General features: G+C 53.3%; 1 protein-coding gene across 1 annotated transcript in view; it reads left to right on the plus strand.

Annotated features, from left to right (window-relative positions):
* Positions 1-13,132, plus strand: part of LCMT2 (leucine carboxyl methyltransferase 2) — a 35,528-nt gene extending 22,396 nt beyond the window's left edge. Inside the window, exons 9-14 of the mRNA XM_019525344.1 lie at positions 3,244-3,501; positions 3,660-3,890; positions 6,526-6,623; positions 10,133-10,320; positions 10,412-10,547; positions 12,434-13,132. Of these exons, the coding sequence (XP_019380889.1) occupies positions 3,244-3,501; positions 3,660-3,890; positions 6,526-6,623; positions 10,133-10,320; positions 10,412-10,547; positions 12,434-12,598 (1,076 nt within the window). The 3' untranslated portion in view covers positions 12,599-13,132. The remainder of the gene's footprint in view (positions 1-3,243; positions 3,502-3,659; positions 3,891-6,525; positions 6,624-10,132; positions 10,321-10,411; positions 10,548-12,433) is intronic.
* The last annotated feature ends 4,434 nt before the right edge of the window (positions 13,133-17,566 follow it).

Genomic DNA, 17,566 nt, shown 5'->3' on the forward strand with positions numbered 1-17,566 from the left:
TTGTTCTCCCGCCCTGGCGGGGGGTCGGGCTAGAAGATCTACTAGGTCCCTTCCGACCCTTAATCTATGAATCTATGAATCTATGACTTGATAGCCGCCTACAGGTATGTCAGAGGTGAACACCAGGATCTAGGGGAGCAACTGTTCAGGAAGGCAGGGGCACCCCAAGGGTAGGACGAGGACCAGTGGGCATAAGCTAATAGAGACTAAATTCAGACTAGATATAAGAAAAATCTTTTTCTCTGTAAGGATCACCAGAATCTGGAACACACTCCCAGCAGAGATGGTGCAGTCACCCTCCTTGGAGGTGTTCGAGAGGAGGCTGGACAGGTACCTTGTCGAGCTCATCTGAGCCCAATAACTTCCTGCCCACAGCAGGGGACTGGACTTGATGATCTGACAGGTCCCTTCTGGTTCTATAATTCTATGAAAAAACAGGTGTGTATGTTATGCAGGCTGTGCTGTATGTCAGAAGATAAGCTACATTAGAGGACATTCAGAGAAGAGCAGCAAAACTGATTAGGGGTCTGAAATAACTTGTATGACGAGAGATTGAGAAAATGGGGCTGTTTCACTTTGGAAGGAAGGTAAATAGGAGACAGTGGAGAGGTAACAGGATACAAATAAACAGCTTCTGCAAGCCTGAAATTCTTTTAAATCGGGGCTCTCTAGCTGGTGCACATGGCCTGCATGCAGCCCCCAGGGAATTAGGCTGCAGCCCCTGGGCTCCTGGTCTGGATGCCACCCCCACTGCTGCCATTGCTGGAGTCTCTGGGCTCAGTCTCCTTTCTCTGGCTTTTACCTAGTCATAAAATCATAGAAAATGAGGGTCGGAAGGGACCTCAGGAGGTCACATCTAGTCCAACCCCCTGCTCCAAGCAGGACCAACCCCAACTACATCATTCCAGCCAAGGCTTTGTCTAATTGGGTCTTAAAATCCTTCAAGGATGGAGCTTCCATCACCTCTCTAGGTAACTTGTTCCAGTGTTTTACTATGCTCCTAGTGAGAAAATTCTTCCTAAAAGCTGACCTAAACATCCCTTGCTGCACCTTGAGCCCATTGCTCCTTGTTCTGTCATCTGCCCCCACTAAAAACAGCCCAGCTCCATCCTCTTTTGAAACCCCCTTCAGGTAGCTGAAGGCTGCTATTAAATCCCCCCTCAGTCTTCTCTTCTCCAAAGTAAGCAAGCCCTGTTCCTTCAGCCTCTCCTCACCAGTCATGTCCCCCAGCCCCCTCACCATTTGCAATTGTCCTTGTTGAACCTCACGCGATTTCTTTTGGTCCCATCCTCCAATTTGTCTAGGTCACTCTGAATCCTAGCCCTACCCTCCATCCTATCTACTACTCCTCCCAGCTTGGTGTCATCTGGGCATGGGGCGGGATGGCCAAGAAAGCCTGTGGTCTGGGGACTTGGAGGTCCTGGAGTCTGTGTGGTGTGGGAATACAGCGCAGTGGGTGGAGGTGCTGGCATGGCGTGGTAGAGGGTGACCCTTGTATGGCATGGTAGGGGTGTACATGTGCTGTGGTAGAGGGACGTGTTGACATGTGGCCCCTACCCACTCAGAAGCTGAACTGCCATGTTTTAAACAAATCACTTGTGTTAGGAGACATCAGAGCTGGGGCTGCCTCTGTAACTTGTATTCAGCCCCTTGCACAGAGTTACGAGTCCAGGATGGCATACCAGTGTGTATACAGGCCCTGGCCTCAGCCAGGGCGGGGGTGCCTGGTGGTCAGGGAATGAATACCTCTTCATTCAGGGTTTGGTTCTCTTGTCACTGCTCAGAGCCTGGCTGTGTGCCTTGTGCCCTGCATGGTGCTCAAGCCCTGCCTCGCATACAAAATGAACAACTTCCTTGTTGGCTTTTTCCAGGCGCTCGTTGCAGCAGGGTCTGACTCCTCCACAACCAGGGCTGAACTTAGCTCTACAACCCCTCTGTGTCCTGATTTTCACCATTCTACAGACAGGCAACTCGGAGTCAGGCGAGATCTGGGCAAGAAGTGTGTTGCTGCAGTCCTGAGTGTCACACCACTTCAGTTGTTTTGAATGTCCAAAACAACTAATTATATGTACATATGTGTATTTATACATACATAGTATACATTTGTTTCTCTTAATTACTTGGAAACAACTGAACCATCTTTTCCCCTGAGGTTTTCAAAACATTTCAGCATGGGGGGAAAACCTGGCACAGGAAATTTCAGACCAAGCAACTGAAAAGAGGATCTTATAATGGGATGTTGGGTAGCTGTAAATATAGGGGGTGCTTTCAGCTTTGAATCTAATAGTGAATGATCTAGAAAAGGTAGGCAGGGAGTGTCTGTTCTTCCTGCCTTGTAAGGCAGCAGATTCAAAACTGATCATTTTTCGCACAGTGTGTAGTTAAATGCTGTGAAATTTAATGCCAAAGGCTGTAGCTGAGGCCAAGGGCCTAACAGTAGGTAAAGAAAAGTGAGATGCTTGCATAACCAGGAAGATTCAGCTAGGACAGTTCATCAGTGAACTTTGGAAGAGAGATTGAACCTCGTGCTTCAGGGTATTAGGCCAGTCTCTGAAAGATGAGACTTGATGTAAAGAGCACATTATCCCACGCCCACTTGCTTCTAGACCATCTGGTGCAGGCCGTGCATGGAGACCGGATTCTGGGCTGGGGGGTGGTGGAGACAATTCAGTCTGGCGGTGTCTGTGTGCAAGCCCGGTTCTGTGTCCCGATTTCTGCTCATTCGTAGGTCAATAACTGTGGAGCCCGAAAGGAAGCATTAGCTCATCTCGCCTGGTCCTGCATAATGCCAGCCAGAGACTGTCACCTGTTACCGCTGCCCTGAGCCAAATAGCTTGTTTGCCTAGTATCTTCCTTCTGAAAAGACACCCAGCTGCCAAGTGATAGATTTACCCCTTGGCTCTGAGTTTGTTCCTGTCATTAATTATCCTTGCTCTTCAGAAAGATGTGCCTTGTTTCTAATTTTACTTTGTCTGACTCCAGCTTCCAGCTACTAGTGCTTGCTTTGCCTTTCTTTGCTAACTTAGAGGGTTCTTTAGTCCCCAGACCTTTCCACCCATCCCTGCACCCTGTACCTGCAGCCCTGTACCCTGCAGCCAAGGTGCCTCTATCATTTCTTGATAAGCTGAACCAGTTTGCCTCTTGCTTTGGGTTGTCAGCTTCTTGGTTCTTGTTTGAGTAGGATCTGGGGTACACTGCAAAGAAACCCCAAGAGCCTTAGAGTCTTCCTCTTTTCAATTGCAGCTCCTGCTCCTGGCAATGCCCCTACCACCACTGGGAGCATCCGTGCCTCCATGTGCATGATTGATTCTGAAGCTGCAGGCCTGAAGAGGTTTGCTCACCGCTCTGTGCTAATCGGACCACATCTAGTTCTTACCACTGGTGGCTTTGGAGAGCAGGATGGACGGCACTGTCGCCTGAGAGAGCTCCATCTCTTAGTCAGGCATAAGCACAGCTGGCGAGCAGGCTGCGTGACAGTAGAAGAGCCCAGCAGTGCTTGGGGTGAGTTCTTCTCTTGGGATGGGGTATACACGGGGATCCATGTAACACCAGTGCAGCAGTAATGGAAACTGGAACAGACTAAAGCCTCTGGTCTGGTAACCGTCAGAATGCCGTGGTTGGTGGAGCAGTCCAATTCCTGGGCTCTTCTTTCCCTACAGGTGGGCGGTTGTACCACACTGTGACTCGTCTCTCTGAGAACCGGGCCCTGGTAATGGGAGGGCGAATGTCCCCCACCAGCACAGTGTTGGGGGCGCTGTGGCTAGAGTTCCACAAATCCTCAAGTGCCTCGGACCCAGACGGCATCGTGGCGCAGTTCAAGAGGCTGCAGCTAGCTGAGGACCTAGTCTCACAGCGCTGGAGACATACCACAACTGAGGTGACGTGCCAAGGTAAGGAGACCTGGAGCGAGTTTTCCCCAGTGACTGGGATGCTTTAACTGGGCTGGGGAAGGGTAAGAGCTGTAAGCAGACCTGGTGTTATAGACATCCCACAAGCACACCAGCAGCCAGACACTATTGAGGCCCAACGTGGTAATTTAGCCTTGCCTAGCTTCCCAAGTAATGCTGGCTACTAAATTCCACCTAGATGTGTCTGCTTTGTATTCCTGCATCTCAAACAGTAAATTCTGGTTGAGCTGGAGACCATGTTTTAGAAAGAGATGCCCGATCCTGAACCCAGAAGATAGAGAAGCCTCCATTTCCCTGGGAAATCTGTTCGAGGGGTTGGTCATCCTTGCTGTTTGGACATGGGTGCCTCTTATAGGCCAGGATTTTCTGCGATTTAGCTTTTATTGGACCAGCTATACAGTTGGGAGAGCTGTTTGACAAACGTTTGGGGCCTCTGGATTTTAACATCCAGCCATTGGATCTTATTATGCCTTTGTCCGCAGATGAGGGACGGGTTGGCTGTATTCAGAATTATACCCAAGTAATCAAATAACCTCTCTGGTCTTATTTTAGATAAATTAAACAGATTGAGCTCTAAGTCCCCTGCTGCAAGGCCCTTCTCAGACTCGAAGTCATTTCTGTGGCTTTTTTCTGCACCTCCCGAATTTTTCAACATCCTTTTTTAAATGTAGACACCAGAACTGGATGCAAGTATTCCAATAACTGGCCAGCTGGTGCTGCAACCAGATGTAAAACTACTTCCATACTCCTACTCACTAATCCTTTGTTTATACACCCGAGGATCACATTCGTGTTCTTTGCCACCATGCTGTATGGAGAGTTTATACCGAGTTGTCTGTTCTTCGTGGTCCCCGTTCCCTTATGGACTCGCTGCTTCCCCAGACAGTTCCCCGTTCTGTGGCTATAGCCTGCATTTTGTTTTTTGTCTTTTGTTTCATGGCCTTGTATGTGGCTATGTTAGCACAGATTTTGTCAACCCATCCAGATTCCTCTGTGCAAGTGCCCTGTCCTCCTTGTTACTAACTTCTCCTGCTCTGCAAATGGTATCAATAGTGAGGTGTGTTTACTTCCAGGCCACTAATAAACCTGTGCATCAGGGCTAGGGTACACCCCTCAAAACACCCTCGTTCCATGACAGTTCCCTGTTGATCTTTACTTCTGAGATTTGTCAGCCTGCCTGTGTTCCACTTAACTTGTGCTTCCTCGTGTTACGTAGCGCCAACTTTGTAAGCAGACTGTTGTGGTGTGCCAAGTGAAACACTACAGCAATCTGATTGCTGCACTGATACCATTGTCTGTGAAGTAAACGATAATCTCATCAAAAGGCTGAATTGGGTTTGTCTGACCAGACACAGTTTCCATAAAACTGTTTTGAGTGGTCTTAATTGGGGTTGACATCTTTTAAATTGGCTTTTCCATGAGTGTTTCTAGGACTGAAGTTAGACTGGTTTGTAGCAGCCCAGATCATCTCTCTTTTACTTTTAATGCTACTGGCACAATCCTGGCTTTTTTCCACTCTCCCAAAACTTCCCATGTGTCACAGGATTTGTTACAAGTCAGCTTCAGTGTCTTGGAGAACTTCTTGTTCAATTGCCTTATGTCCTGGAGTGGAAATTGTGCAGAGTTAAAACTGCTTTGTTTTCGTTGTTAGTTGCTGGTTAACATTCTTGCTAGTTATTGATGAAATTAAAAATCATTTCCACATCACTGCAAAATATGTACGCATTGTCCAGCTGCTTTTCCCCAAACACAACAGACAAAACTTGTTGAATGTTTCTGTCTTTTCTGTCTAGTGGTTAATAATCTCATGATCCTAGTTTAGGTATTTGAACTGTGCTTCTGCCAGGATTTCACTGGTGCCAGATATGTTAGAAGTAATTCCTTCTAGTTTTCCTTATCCATTGTCTGCATTTCCTAACTGCTGATCTGTAGTCATGGCTCTTTCTTTTCCAGTTTTCTGTTTTATTATTTACATATTCATTTTCATTGCCTCTTTCATCTTCTCTTAACCAAAATGCGTCTCTTACTCACAGAAGCAGTCTTTTATGTCTGCAGAGTTGCTGGTTAGTTTGGATTGCGGGGGGGAGAAGGGATTCTAATAAGTGCTTTTTGACTCTTCTTAATTGTTATTTATATTTTTAGGTTTAATATTTTTGTTCCGCTTGGGTTTGCTCATGATTGCTTTCAGCTTTGGGAGCTGTGGAACAGTGTGCTAAGTAATAGCTCCCTGGGGCAGAGGTATTTTAATGCTGTTTCCATTTTTCAGGATTTGGGGGTTTTTTTTAACAAACATCTGTAAATTGCTGATACGTTCTCTGAGCTTTCCATGCCAATAAAGTGTTTTGAAGCGAGAGGTGAAACTACTTCCCAGTTCAGTAGGGAGTTGGTGGCAGGACTGGGGTTAGGATCCAGTGTTTGGGAGCAACCTGTCCCACCTTGCAGCTTTCTGAGAGACTAGCGCAGGTCTGAAGCCATTGCAAACTCATTGTGCAGGGTGGGAGCAAAAAGCATGTGGGTTGATTTGGGTCTGCCCTAGCGGCTGCTATGCAATACCCAGGTGGGAGGGCTTTTGTCATGCTCCAGTCCTAACTCTTCATCCGGTTGTGTGTCTTTCTAGGCCAGAAGTACTTGTTTATCTACGGGGGCTGTTCTGCTGTGTGGCCTGTGCTGGGGGACTGGTATTTCCTGCATGTGGTGGAGCTCTCCTGCACACAGGTAAGTGCCCAAGGAGGAATCAAGCCTTGAACCATGGCTGGGGCTGGAGAGTCCAGCACTGAGAGCCCATTTAAGGCATCCTGAATGTGGAGACGGGTACTGTCTGTCCCTGCCATGCTTCAGCCACTGAATCAGGGGGATCGACAGTGGTTTGGTTCATGGCACCTCCACCTAGTGGAATCCAGACCTCGGAGTTGGGTGCCAGCAGCTCGTCTGGGGGTGTGCTGAAGAATGGGACAAAAAAGCCAGCATGCTGAGCAGAGAGGTCTGAAAACACCCCCTCTTGAAAGAGAGTCCACGCTCTGGGCTGCAAGGACACCTCTCACCATTGGGTTGCAGCCGTGAGCTCTGTCCTGGATGTGGTGGTGCTGTTTCCCTCTTAAAGATGAGGTTGGTGAAAGACTGCAGGGACCTGGCTTCAGTCCCACTGCTGCCCCAGGTGACTTCCCACCTCCCGGGGGAGTGCCCTGGCTAGCAAGTCCCCTCGCTGGCATGAAGCAATGGAGCACTCATTGGGCCAGAGAGAGGGAGAAGGAGTCAGTCTGCTGCAAAGCCCAGGGGTTGGCTGCTCCCCAGGGAATGGGGAGATACCAGGTAATCTGCTACTTCATTTTTAAATATCCCCTTGTAAATGGATGGGCCCCCAGGGGAGCACTGTGACCAGCAGGCCAGGGAGTGGAGCACATGCGTTATCTGCCTTGCTCACACAGTGGTGTGGGGCCTTTAGTTGAATAAATTTCTCTCTGAATGCTTTCTAGGGGGGATCTTGTGGCTGCCTACAACTTTATCAGGGGCCACCAGCAGGGACTCGGGGAAAGTCTGTTCACCAGGGCCCCCCTTGGAGTCACCGGGAACAATAGCCACAAGCTGAGGGGAGGATAGGTTGAGGTTAGATATTAGGAAGAACTACTTCACGGTAAGGGTGGCCAGAGCCTGGAATAGGCTCCCCAGAGAGGTGGTGCTCTCACCTTCCCTGGAAATCTTCAAGAAGAGACTGGATAGGCACCCCTGTCTTATGACCCCTGCCACCCCCAGTGCTCCTTCCTGCCCATGGCAGGGGGTCAGACTAGATGATCTGTCTAGGTCCCTCCCAACTCAGTGATTCTATGATTCTAGTTACTGGACTGGAAAGTACTCCATCATTCTTGCATCATTTCACTTCCCACCGAACCAGAACAGGCTTTTGCCCAGAGCTGTCTTTACTCTTGATTGTGGTATCACAGCTTCTTGGTCATCTGATAAATACCATCTCTCTCTCTTGATTCTCATTCACATTTTTGTATCTAAATTTTCCCCCTGATCGATTCTGTTCAAAATTTTTCCCATCTGTGAAAAAGCAATGTGTCTAAATAACCACATTAGATATCTGAAGGCTGTTGTTTGCTCTTTGCCCATACTAAATGGAAGTGGGTGGGAACACTGGTTCCTAGCCTCCCAGCAGCTTCCAGTCTAGCTAGTAGTTCATCTTGATCCATCACAATGAGATCCCAGTAGGTTACCTGGTGTCTGCATTTCTCCTGGAAATCTCAGCTCAGGGTAGGAACAGAGATCCACTAGACTGGGGGTGTTTGAGGGAGCTGGACCTGATGGCCCCTTCCCATGCTGGCCTGGGCAGCACGTGTACTGTGTCTGGTGCCTTTCAACTTCTTTCCCTCAGCAAGGCAGGGAGGATGGGGGTGGCCAAGCCCCACAGTCTGGGGCAGAGCTTCTAGTGGGGGCCAAGGGGACTTCTCCTGCCCCAAGACATGAATTCCCTCTTGGAAGGAGCCAAGGGCAGGGCAGACCTGGGCTGAGCTGCATCTTACACTGCTGAACCAGCCTCACCATCCTGCTGCAGAAAGGGAACTGAGGCAACCCTGCCCAGACTGGCCCACAGAAGAAGTTGCACAGCCAGCCAAAGTCCCTGAGCAAATATCTGAGTGGGGGAAGCAAGACATCAGCCCTTCCCCTTTTTTCTCAGTCTGTCTTCCTTCCAGAAGCTGGCAGAGCCTGAGCCATAGCAAACACCTGAGAGAGGGAAACCACGGTGGGAACAAAGCCCACAGAAACAAACACAGCCCTGGCTCTGGCTGGGAATTGGAAAGACAGGCTGAGCTGACCCATTTGTCTATAAAATCCAATTCCAGTGGTGGGGCAACCCCAGCAGCCTGTGGCTCACAGCTCTGGTTTTCCCCTGCAAGGAGGCTGAAGGACTCACTGGAGCAACCCCCACAGACTGCGGTGCAAGGAAGACAGTGTTCTAACACAGAAAGAACAGACAGCAGGTAACCTAGTGGGACCTCACTGCCATGGATCAAGATGGACTGCTTGCTAGACTAGAAGCTGCTGGGTGGCTAGGAACCAGTGCTCCCACCCACTTCCATTTAGTATGGGCAAAGAGCAAATAACAGCCTTCAGATATCTAATGTGGCTAGCATCACTAGACTGCGTGCAAGGGTCCCAGCTGCCCTGGACAAGCTGTAGTTCACCCCCATGCTTCAAATTTTGAGGGCTGTCACAGCCTCCCTCCCTACCCCCCCATTGTGTCTCATTTGCCATGGACCTACTGATTCCTGCCTCAGGTTGAACCTTTAGGTCCAGCTGCCGTCATCTGTCCTTTTCCTCCCCCAAGACCAAGAATTTTTGTGCTTTTCCCTGCCATCCCTCATGTGGGATTAGCTCCCTGTGAAGTCTTCAGAGCTGCCTCGCAGTCCTCCTTCCACTGCTTCCTTTAAAACCCCTTTTCCATGGGACATACAAGAGACTGAATCATGGCTAGGCTGCTGCCAAGCTGGAAGAGCAGTGCTTGTACTGGCCAGTGTTACCTTCCTCCCTGGCACTGCACCATCCACTTACCTCTTTTGGTCTCCTCTTGTCTGACACGTTGACTGAGATTTCTGGGACAGGGACCAGAGACCAGCCCCAGGGGGTTCTGGTCTCTTACCCCAGGCAGCCCAAGGGCAACTTGGACACCAACAGTACAGTCTCCCAAGCCAAATTCCTCCTGATGCTACCATTTTCTTTTCAATAGCTTGGCCAGGCTGCTAAGAAACTCCTGCGCTCCGTACAGAACTGGTAGTCTGTTGCAGACCCCTGCCAGCATCCTCGGCTTTGTTGTTTAGCACTGGGGTCCACTTGTGTTCAGGAATCTGTGGCTCTGAATTGGCAACAATCCAAAAGGGGCAATGGTGTCTTGAACACAGAGGTGGGTGTAAGGCTAAACAGGTGTGTCACTGCTCTGAGCATGTGAAAGTAAGAACCTTTCAGTCTGTATGATGCTCAAGTATTGCAGCATTGGGACCCGGTCAGTGCCAGTGCAGTAAGATGGGAACTTTCTTCCAGCACAGCCACCTCCAAAGAACCAGACACTGACTGCCCTGAAACAGTTTCTCCTGGCCTGACCTGCTTATGCTTCCCTCTGTGCTGCCCTTACTTTGGTACAGGGGCAGGGTTATGCCCTTCATGGGATGAGAGGAAGATAAGGAGTGCTTTCCTTGCAGAGCTCAGCCTGTGTCATTCTGCTTTCCCAGGTTCCAGTCCAGGGGGTGGTCCCGGATGGCCGTCATTCCCACAGTGCCTGTGCCTGGGCCGGGGGAGCGCTCATTGCAGGAGGCCTGGGAGCAGCTGAACAGCTGCTGGGGTCAGTGCTCTTCCTGAGACCGACAGAGAGTGGCTTTCAGTGGCAGACATTGGAGACATGTCCTCCTCTTGTCCCCAGGTGGGTGAACATCCCTCAGGACAACATGCTGTGGTGGCCTTCACGTGGTTCCCCTCGTCCCAGGCATCCCATTTCTGTGTTCTGCTCGCAGGTATTCGCATACTGCTCATGTGCACGATGGGAAGCTCCTGCTGGTGGGGGGAGTGTGGCTTCTTGCTCCGTCGGTGCCTGGTGTGGCTGTCGTTGACCTAATGACAGGTGCCACTGTGGAGTACCAGATTGACGTGGTAAGTGCAGAAAAAGGCCTCTGCAGGGTATGCTAGCTCCAGCAGAGACAGGATGTCTCGGAGCTGACCTTCGCACGCAGGGAAAGTGAGAAGTTCCATGTTTTTGCTCCCAAGGAGGGTGAGTCTGGGTCCCGAGTCTGATGCTTTCTATTACTATGGACCAGCAATCTAGAGTTTCTCCCGCCACCTCTGTGGATTCCTGTGGTCATCACAGGAAGGAGGAGAGGTCACTGTGCCTGCCTGTCAGAATCATAGAGAAGTAGGGGCTGGAAGAGACCTCCAGAGGTCATCTAGTTCAGTAGTTTTCAACCTTTCCATTTGCAGACCCCTAAAAAATTTTGCATGAAGATGTGGACACCTTTGCAATGTAAGTGTAGGTGCTCACATACTTTTCATTGAGCATAGTCACTTTTCACGGACCACTTAGATATAGTCTGTGCCCCCCACCGGGCTCTGAAAAACCACTGCTGTAGTCCAGCCCTCTTCCTGGGGCAGGATCAGCCCTGTCCAAACCATCCCATACAATCCATAATCTAAACTCTACATAAGATGGCCCACAACTGTGACACAACACAGACCTAGCACCCTCACTTGCCACAGGTAAAGCAGGGGAACCAGGACAACCAATGTCCTGCTTCTGTGAAATCTTGTTAGAATGTTTGTGCCAGAATTGGTATAGCCTCAGAGCTTTTTGAAACCATTGTACTTGTCAAACCAGCAGCAGATTTGCTTTGTCCATGCTGGGAGCAGTTCCTCAAGATCAGGGCTTAGTGCTGTGTGGATCCACTGTCCCTATAGCTGCTGGCTTTCATGCTGTGTGTCTAACACCAGCATGAGCTGCTTGCCCAGCTCTGAGCTGCTCTTTTACAGAGAATATCTTCCTCCACTAGCCAGACACACAGCTCAGAGTGGAATTGTTTTTCCTCTGGGGATTATCCATTGTGAAGCCAGCTATAGCAGGGGGCTGCACTTGATGGCCCAAGGCTTCCTTTCCTGTCCCGTCCCATGTCCCTTTTCCTCCTAGGCTGCTCCACAGCAGTTTGTTAGTGATTAGATTACAAATAAACTGATTACTAATCTCCAGATATATTGGACTATTTGCTGTCTCTCAGCATTCAGGACTGCCAGGCAGGTCACTCAAAGCATACTTGGGACCAACAGCTGCTCATGACAGCCAAGTGAACACTACTGTTTTCATGTCCTAGTGTTCCATAGCTTCTGAAGAGGTTAGCACGTGCATTTGCACATACTGCAGAAACGTTTTCTTGGGATCTGAACCTGGCATTGGCCTTGTTGATGGTTCCATCACTGAGAGCCCGGGGAGTCAGGCTGGTTAGGCCAGTAGGCAGTATTTGGGGGAAAATCACCCCTGCAGGCCATATCGGTTCTCCCAATGCAGGCAGGCCAGGGCTATTGGAGGCTGTCACCCAGAGTCTGCCCTAGTGCAGTCTGGCATCTGCACATGGGGCAGCTTGTTTATCTACCAGGTTTGAGATTCCCCAGGAAGACAGGGCAGCTGCTTCCTGGGATTAACTGCAGCTTTTTAGACGCTCACTGTAGTGTCCTGGGTAGGGGCATAGGGAAGAGTACATGCTAGCCCAATGGATGTCGCTAGCAAAACCTACCAGAGTGCTGGGCATGGGGCGCCTGTTCTTCATGGGTGGGTCCACAGGTGTGGGATGCCTCAAAGTGCCAGGTGGTGTCAGGTGAGCAACACCCTTCAGCAGCCGGCCCCTGCCCTTGAGTGCCGCAGTCTGCATTCCTGGTGAATCTCAGTGCCGTGGCTGAGACCCCATCCCCACATGCCCAGGTCGCACTCAGCCTCAGACCAGCTGCCCTGAAGCAGGCAGCTTCATGCCCACCTGGGCTCACTTGTTCTCTTCCAGGAGGCTGTGGAGTGGCCGTTGCTGCTGCACAACCACAGCAGCATCCTGCTGCCTGAAGAGAAGGAGCTGCTGCTCATTGGTGGTGGAGGGAACTGTTTCTCCTTTGGGACCCATCTCAACCCCCAGCCTGTCTGCTTGGATCTCTGTGACATCCTGACCAGCTGAGCTGCTGCTGGGACACTGCCTGGGACAGTCAGTGCTGCACTGCGGAAGGGGTCATCAGCTTCCTCGGAGAGCCCAGGGCATCTGGGGGTGTCTGAGGGCCTGGTCACAGGGTGATGGCTGCATGGTGAGGGCTGTGCTGTGCACCCATGTGCCTGGGCTTCCTGCATGGTTTCTGTCTGTGTGACGGTGCCAGGTGCTGAATTGCCCACACACAGCACTTCAGTGCAGGGAGAGGGCTGTGCCCATGTGCAGCAGGCCACAGCGAGCCCAGGGGAGGAGCAGGAAGGTGGAAGCCTTGCTGTGGGCAGCACCAGACCACCCTGAGCTCATGCTCTGTCTATGTGCACCCTGTCCCAGGACCAGACTTGCTGACAGCAGGGACAGCGCAGGTGACGTGAAGCCAGGAGCATTTCTGGAGAAGTGCTTGTGCCAGGCTTGTGTCACTGTCCCTTGGTCAGCCAGATGGGGGCCAGGCCCCTTCCCAGGTGCTGACTGATGAACTTGTTTGATTACAATGTTCCTGCCTCCCAAGCACATTGACTGTGTGAGGCCCATTTGTACCGTCCCACTGACTGCCAACTGAGCATGTGGCGGGCCTGTACTGATGCTGTCCTCAGGCTGCCCTGGAATCAACACCAGATGTTCTGGCACCTTCCACCGAGCTTGCAGTCCAGCAGCTGTTAACCCCTTTTAGCAGACTCCTGGCCAGCCTTTGGGCCTGCACAAAGGCTGGGCTCCATTGAGTGTCAGAGCGCTCTGGAGGCAGGGCCATGGGTACCAGGGCAATGCCTGACAGCAGTTAACCCTGAACTATCCCCTTGGATATGGGGTCACAGTGTGCTCAGAGGCTGGGCAGCACCTTCTGCTTGGGCATCTGGTTCAGGCTCCCAGTCCTTGTCCTGTCGCATCTGCTTGTATCCACCTTGCCCTGGTGCAGCCCACTGCTGCTGGCCCTCTACTGAGGCTAGAGTTTAGAGATGAGAGTGGTGTAGGGGTCCTGAATCTCTTGACAAACTCTTATCTGCTGGGAGCATGTCCTTGGTCTCCCTGTGTTGCCACCCAGCTGATCCAGAGGGCCTGCATAACTGGGGCTGTGCTGTTTGGCATTGCACCCTGAAGCCCCGTTCAAGCCATGTTACCATTGTCCAAACCCACCCCAGTTGTGGGCTGTGAAAACCTGAATGTTTCCAGTGCACTGGGTGGGGCTGGACTGGCTGCACCCACTTCACTGCTGCCAGCAGCTGCAGCATCTGTGCTCAGCTGTGACCCCCACCCCCCAAGGGCTGTGGCTGTGTGATGCTGCAGATCTAAGCAGTGGGGCAGGACTGAGACTAAGCCTCCCCTGCTGCAGCCTGGGGGGGCAGGGCCCGTTTGCAGCCGTCATCCCAGCCTGCATTTTGGTACAGGGCACTTGGACTGGGCAGCTGGGGCCTGCTGCGGCTGGTGGCTCCACCCATTGCTGGCCCAAGGAGAGAGGCTGGCTTCCTGGGCTCGGAGCGTTAAGGGACCAGGTCCCCTGCAGCTGTCTGGCACTTGGGCAACTGTCTTGGGTCCGGTGCTGGAGGGAGGGAGACCGTGTCTTTAGGCTGCAGCTGGAACTCAGCTTTGCCACGTGCTGCACGGCCTCACATCCCGGCCCCGGGTTCAGGCACCCACGGGCTGCGTGGCCTCAGGTTGGGGCCCAAGCCTTGTGCGTTTGGTACGTGGCTTCCTCTCGGGTGCGATTCAGCACCTAGTGCCAAAATGCTTCCGTGCACAGAGGCCCTGGGCATGGGGCACAATCTGCACCAGTGCCAGGGTGCAGCAAAGGGGCCCTGAACCTACAGCCTGAGGGGCCTGGTCCAGCAGGACCCACCCCTTGTTGCCCTGGCCCTAGGGCGCTTGTCCCCAGAATGGGAGCTCTGGGTTCTGGGCCCGTGGGCGCAGCCACGACCGTGAGCTCGCTGGGGACGAGGAGGGAAGCGAGCCGCAGAGATGCCGCCCTCGCCGCTTTGGAGGGCAAAGAGAGTGCCCCGGGCGTCGGGCCGAGGTCCCGGCATCGTTCACGCCCGCCCATGGCACCGTCAGCCCGGACGGGATTCCCAGCGCACCGTGTCCGACGACCGCGCCGGACGCACGCCCCCTCGCTGCGGGCGGGGCGGGGCCTGCAGCGCGCCCGGGACCAGGAGCACGCTTCTCCCCGCGCCCTGACACACGTGGCGATCACGGGGCAGGCCGCGACAGGAGGGGCTCGGAAGCACGCCGCCTCCCAGCATGCCTCAGGGGCAACCAGGCCGGCCGGAAGTGTCGAGCTAAAACACTCCATCTCCCAGCTTGCCTCGGGGGTAACACGGCCGACCGGAAGTAAAGAGTTAGAACACTTCATCTCCCAGCATGCCTCGGGGCAAAAAGGACTGGCCGGAAGTGTGGAGTGGAACACTTCATCTCCCAGCACGCCACGGGGGCAAAGACCTTCTAGCCGGAAGTGTAGAAATGAAACACTCCATCTCCCAGGATGCCTCGGGGGGCAAAAAAACCCCCGGCTGACCGGAAGTGTAGAGATGGAACGCCTCGGGAACAAGATGGCCGCGCGGAAGTGCTGAGGCAGGGCGTTTCCGCCGTACTTGGGGCCCCGGAAGTCGTTCTGCGGGGTGGCTGTCGCAGCGCCGTTCGCGCAGGTGCGTGGGTGGGGGTGCGCGGCGCCCCGCCGCCAGCTGCGGGAGAGGCCGCTGTGCCGGGGTGCCTGGCTGCTGGTTCTCGGTAGGACGGTGGACCTCCTGCCGGTGCAGTTGCCTGTGTCTGTGGATGAAAACAACGTTTTCGTTGCAGCACAGCGCTTCTGTCCGTCTCGCAAGTACGGGCGTCGTCTGCAGTGACGGTGGTGGGCGCAGGGCTTGAAATCTGAGCAGCCGGGGCTGGGGCGGCAGCAGGAAGGGGAGGGAGAGGCAGTAGGGGGCGGGGGGCTGAAGTGGGGGGAGCTTTTTAATGGCTAGTGAAACGACTCCTGGCCGCCCAAAGGAGGTGGATGAGCAGTTAATTCCTTGGATGAACCGGGGGTGGATAAATAGCCAACAGTGCCCCTGGCGATCAAGGCCCCCCCTTGGGGAGCCCGGTGGAGCGTGGCCCAGGTGGGCATCTTGGGCAGGGCCATGCGGGGTGGGTGCGGGTGTCCATGCAGGTGGCAGGGGCTCGCTGGGGCCATGCCCTGCTGAGCCAGGAGGATTCATGGGTGTGACAGTGCTGCGTTCTGGTGCCCATCCACCATGCCCACAAAACAAAGCAAAATAAAATGCAAAAATGCCTGCAGGCTGGAGGCTGCAGTCCTGGGATCAGGTGAGCACCATTTTCTTGGAATGGCAAATGAGACTGCTCCTGGGCACCCGCATAAGGCGTCCAAGTGGTTATTAATTCCTTGCATGAACCAGAGGTGGATCATGGCCCACCAGTGCCCCTGGCAATCAAGGCTGTCCTCGGGAAGCATGGCCCAGATGGGTACTCTGGCCAAGGCCATGCAGGGTGGGCATGGGTGTCTATGCAGGCAGTGGCAGTCTGCTGCCAAGCCAGGAGAATTCATGGGTCTGAATGTGGTGTCAGCTCGTGCCTGCCCACTGTGCAAGCAAAAGGAAAAAGAAAATGTTATGATGCCAGCAGGCTGAAGGCTCCAGTGGTGGGACCAGGTGGGTGCTATTGGCTGTGAACAGCAAATGAAACCACTCCCACATGAGGTGGCCAAGTGGTTATTAATTCCTTGCATGAACCTAGGGCGGATTATGGGCAGGCGGTGCCCCTGGCAATTGGGACCCCCTTGGGGAGCCAGGGGCAGCACGGCCCAGGTGGGCATCCTGATAGTGGCCATCCAGAGAGGGCAGTGTATGTCTCCTCCTCGCCAGCTGGGCCAGGACCAAGGGATGGGGTGGGCATGGGGCTCCCTGTGGGCAGCTGTGGCTTCAGGGGGATGCATTTTGGGTGTAAGGGGCACCAGCATGGCCTGGGAGGTTGGGAGACTGTGTGGGTCAGCAGCAGGGATAGGGGACTGTGGGTTGGGAGTGAGGGGCACAGGTAGGACCACTGGGGCAGTGTGACAGGAGTATCGCTACTAGAGCCTTTCCATTGGTGACTCCGCCCTCGTGTTATGGGCCAACTGCCTGCTTACTCGCCTGCTATGCCTTGATCTTGATTGATTGATGTAATTAGCGGGAGGCTGCCCACTTTACATGCCCTGGTGCCAGGGGGCGCTATCTGCGGCTCCTTTTCCTCCCCTACACCACAGCCCAAGCCTTGCAGATGGTACTGACGTGGCATTCGGCCTGGGCCTTGCTGTGATTTGGCCCTGTCCTTGCCTTCTCTCAGGGGCTTCCCACTGCCCTCCCCCTTGCTCTGGGGCTGCTTGCTGCCCTCTTGCTCTGGGGCTGTGGTCAATGCACCCAAATGCTGCGCCCTCTCTGGCACCAGAGTCCCCACGCTACCATGGAGCCCCTATGAGGCCTCCTCCAACCCCTAATAGCCCCACCTAGTCCTCTGGTCAAAACTGCGAACACAAAGCCCCCAGGCTATAACATAAAAAGCTAAACTGTCCAGCCAAACAACATTCAGTCCCTACCAGGAAATACTCCAACCCATAGCAGCAATCAGGGGATGCTCATGCAGTCGGGCTTCTCGATTCTGTCTGCGCTGGCCGAGCTCCCCCTCCCTTGGCCGCCAGAGGGGAACTGCCCTCCTGGCCTCAGTGCTGATTGCCCTAGCAACCAGCACCTGTGACTCTGGCTGCCCTGGTAACTGGCAGCTGAGCCTCCCCCTTCTTGCCACTAGGGGCCTCTCCCAAGCTGTTTCTGCTCTCAGGCGCAGGGCACCTGAGTGCTCTGTGACAGGCAGCCAGGCAGAAGCAGTGAGGGGCCTGATACTGCTTTTGGTGGAGCGGCTGGGGAGCGAACTGTGCGGTGAGCATCTCTGGGTCTACGCATGCACCCCTGTTAGGGCACTCAGAATGAA

The sequence above is a fragment of the Gavialis gangeticus genome, unplaced genomic scaffold (assembly GCF_001723915.1).
Source record: "Gavialis gangeticus isolate Ggan-Ray unplaced genomic scaffold, GavGan_comp1, whole genome shotgun sequence".
Lineage (NCBI taxonomy): Eukaryota > Metazoa > Chordata > Crocodylia > Gavialidae > Gavialis > Gavialis gangeticus.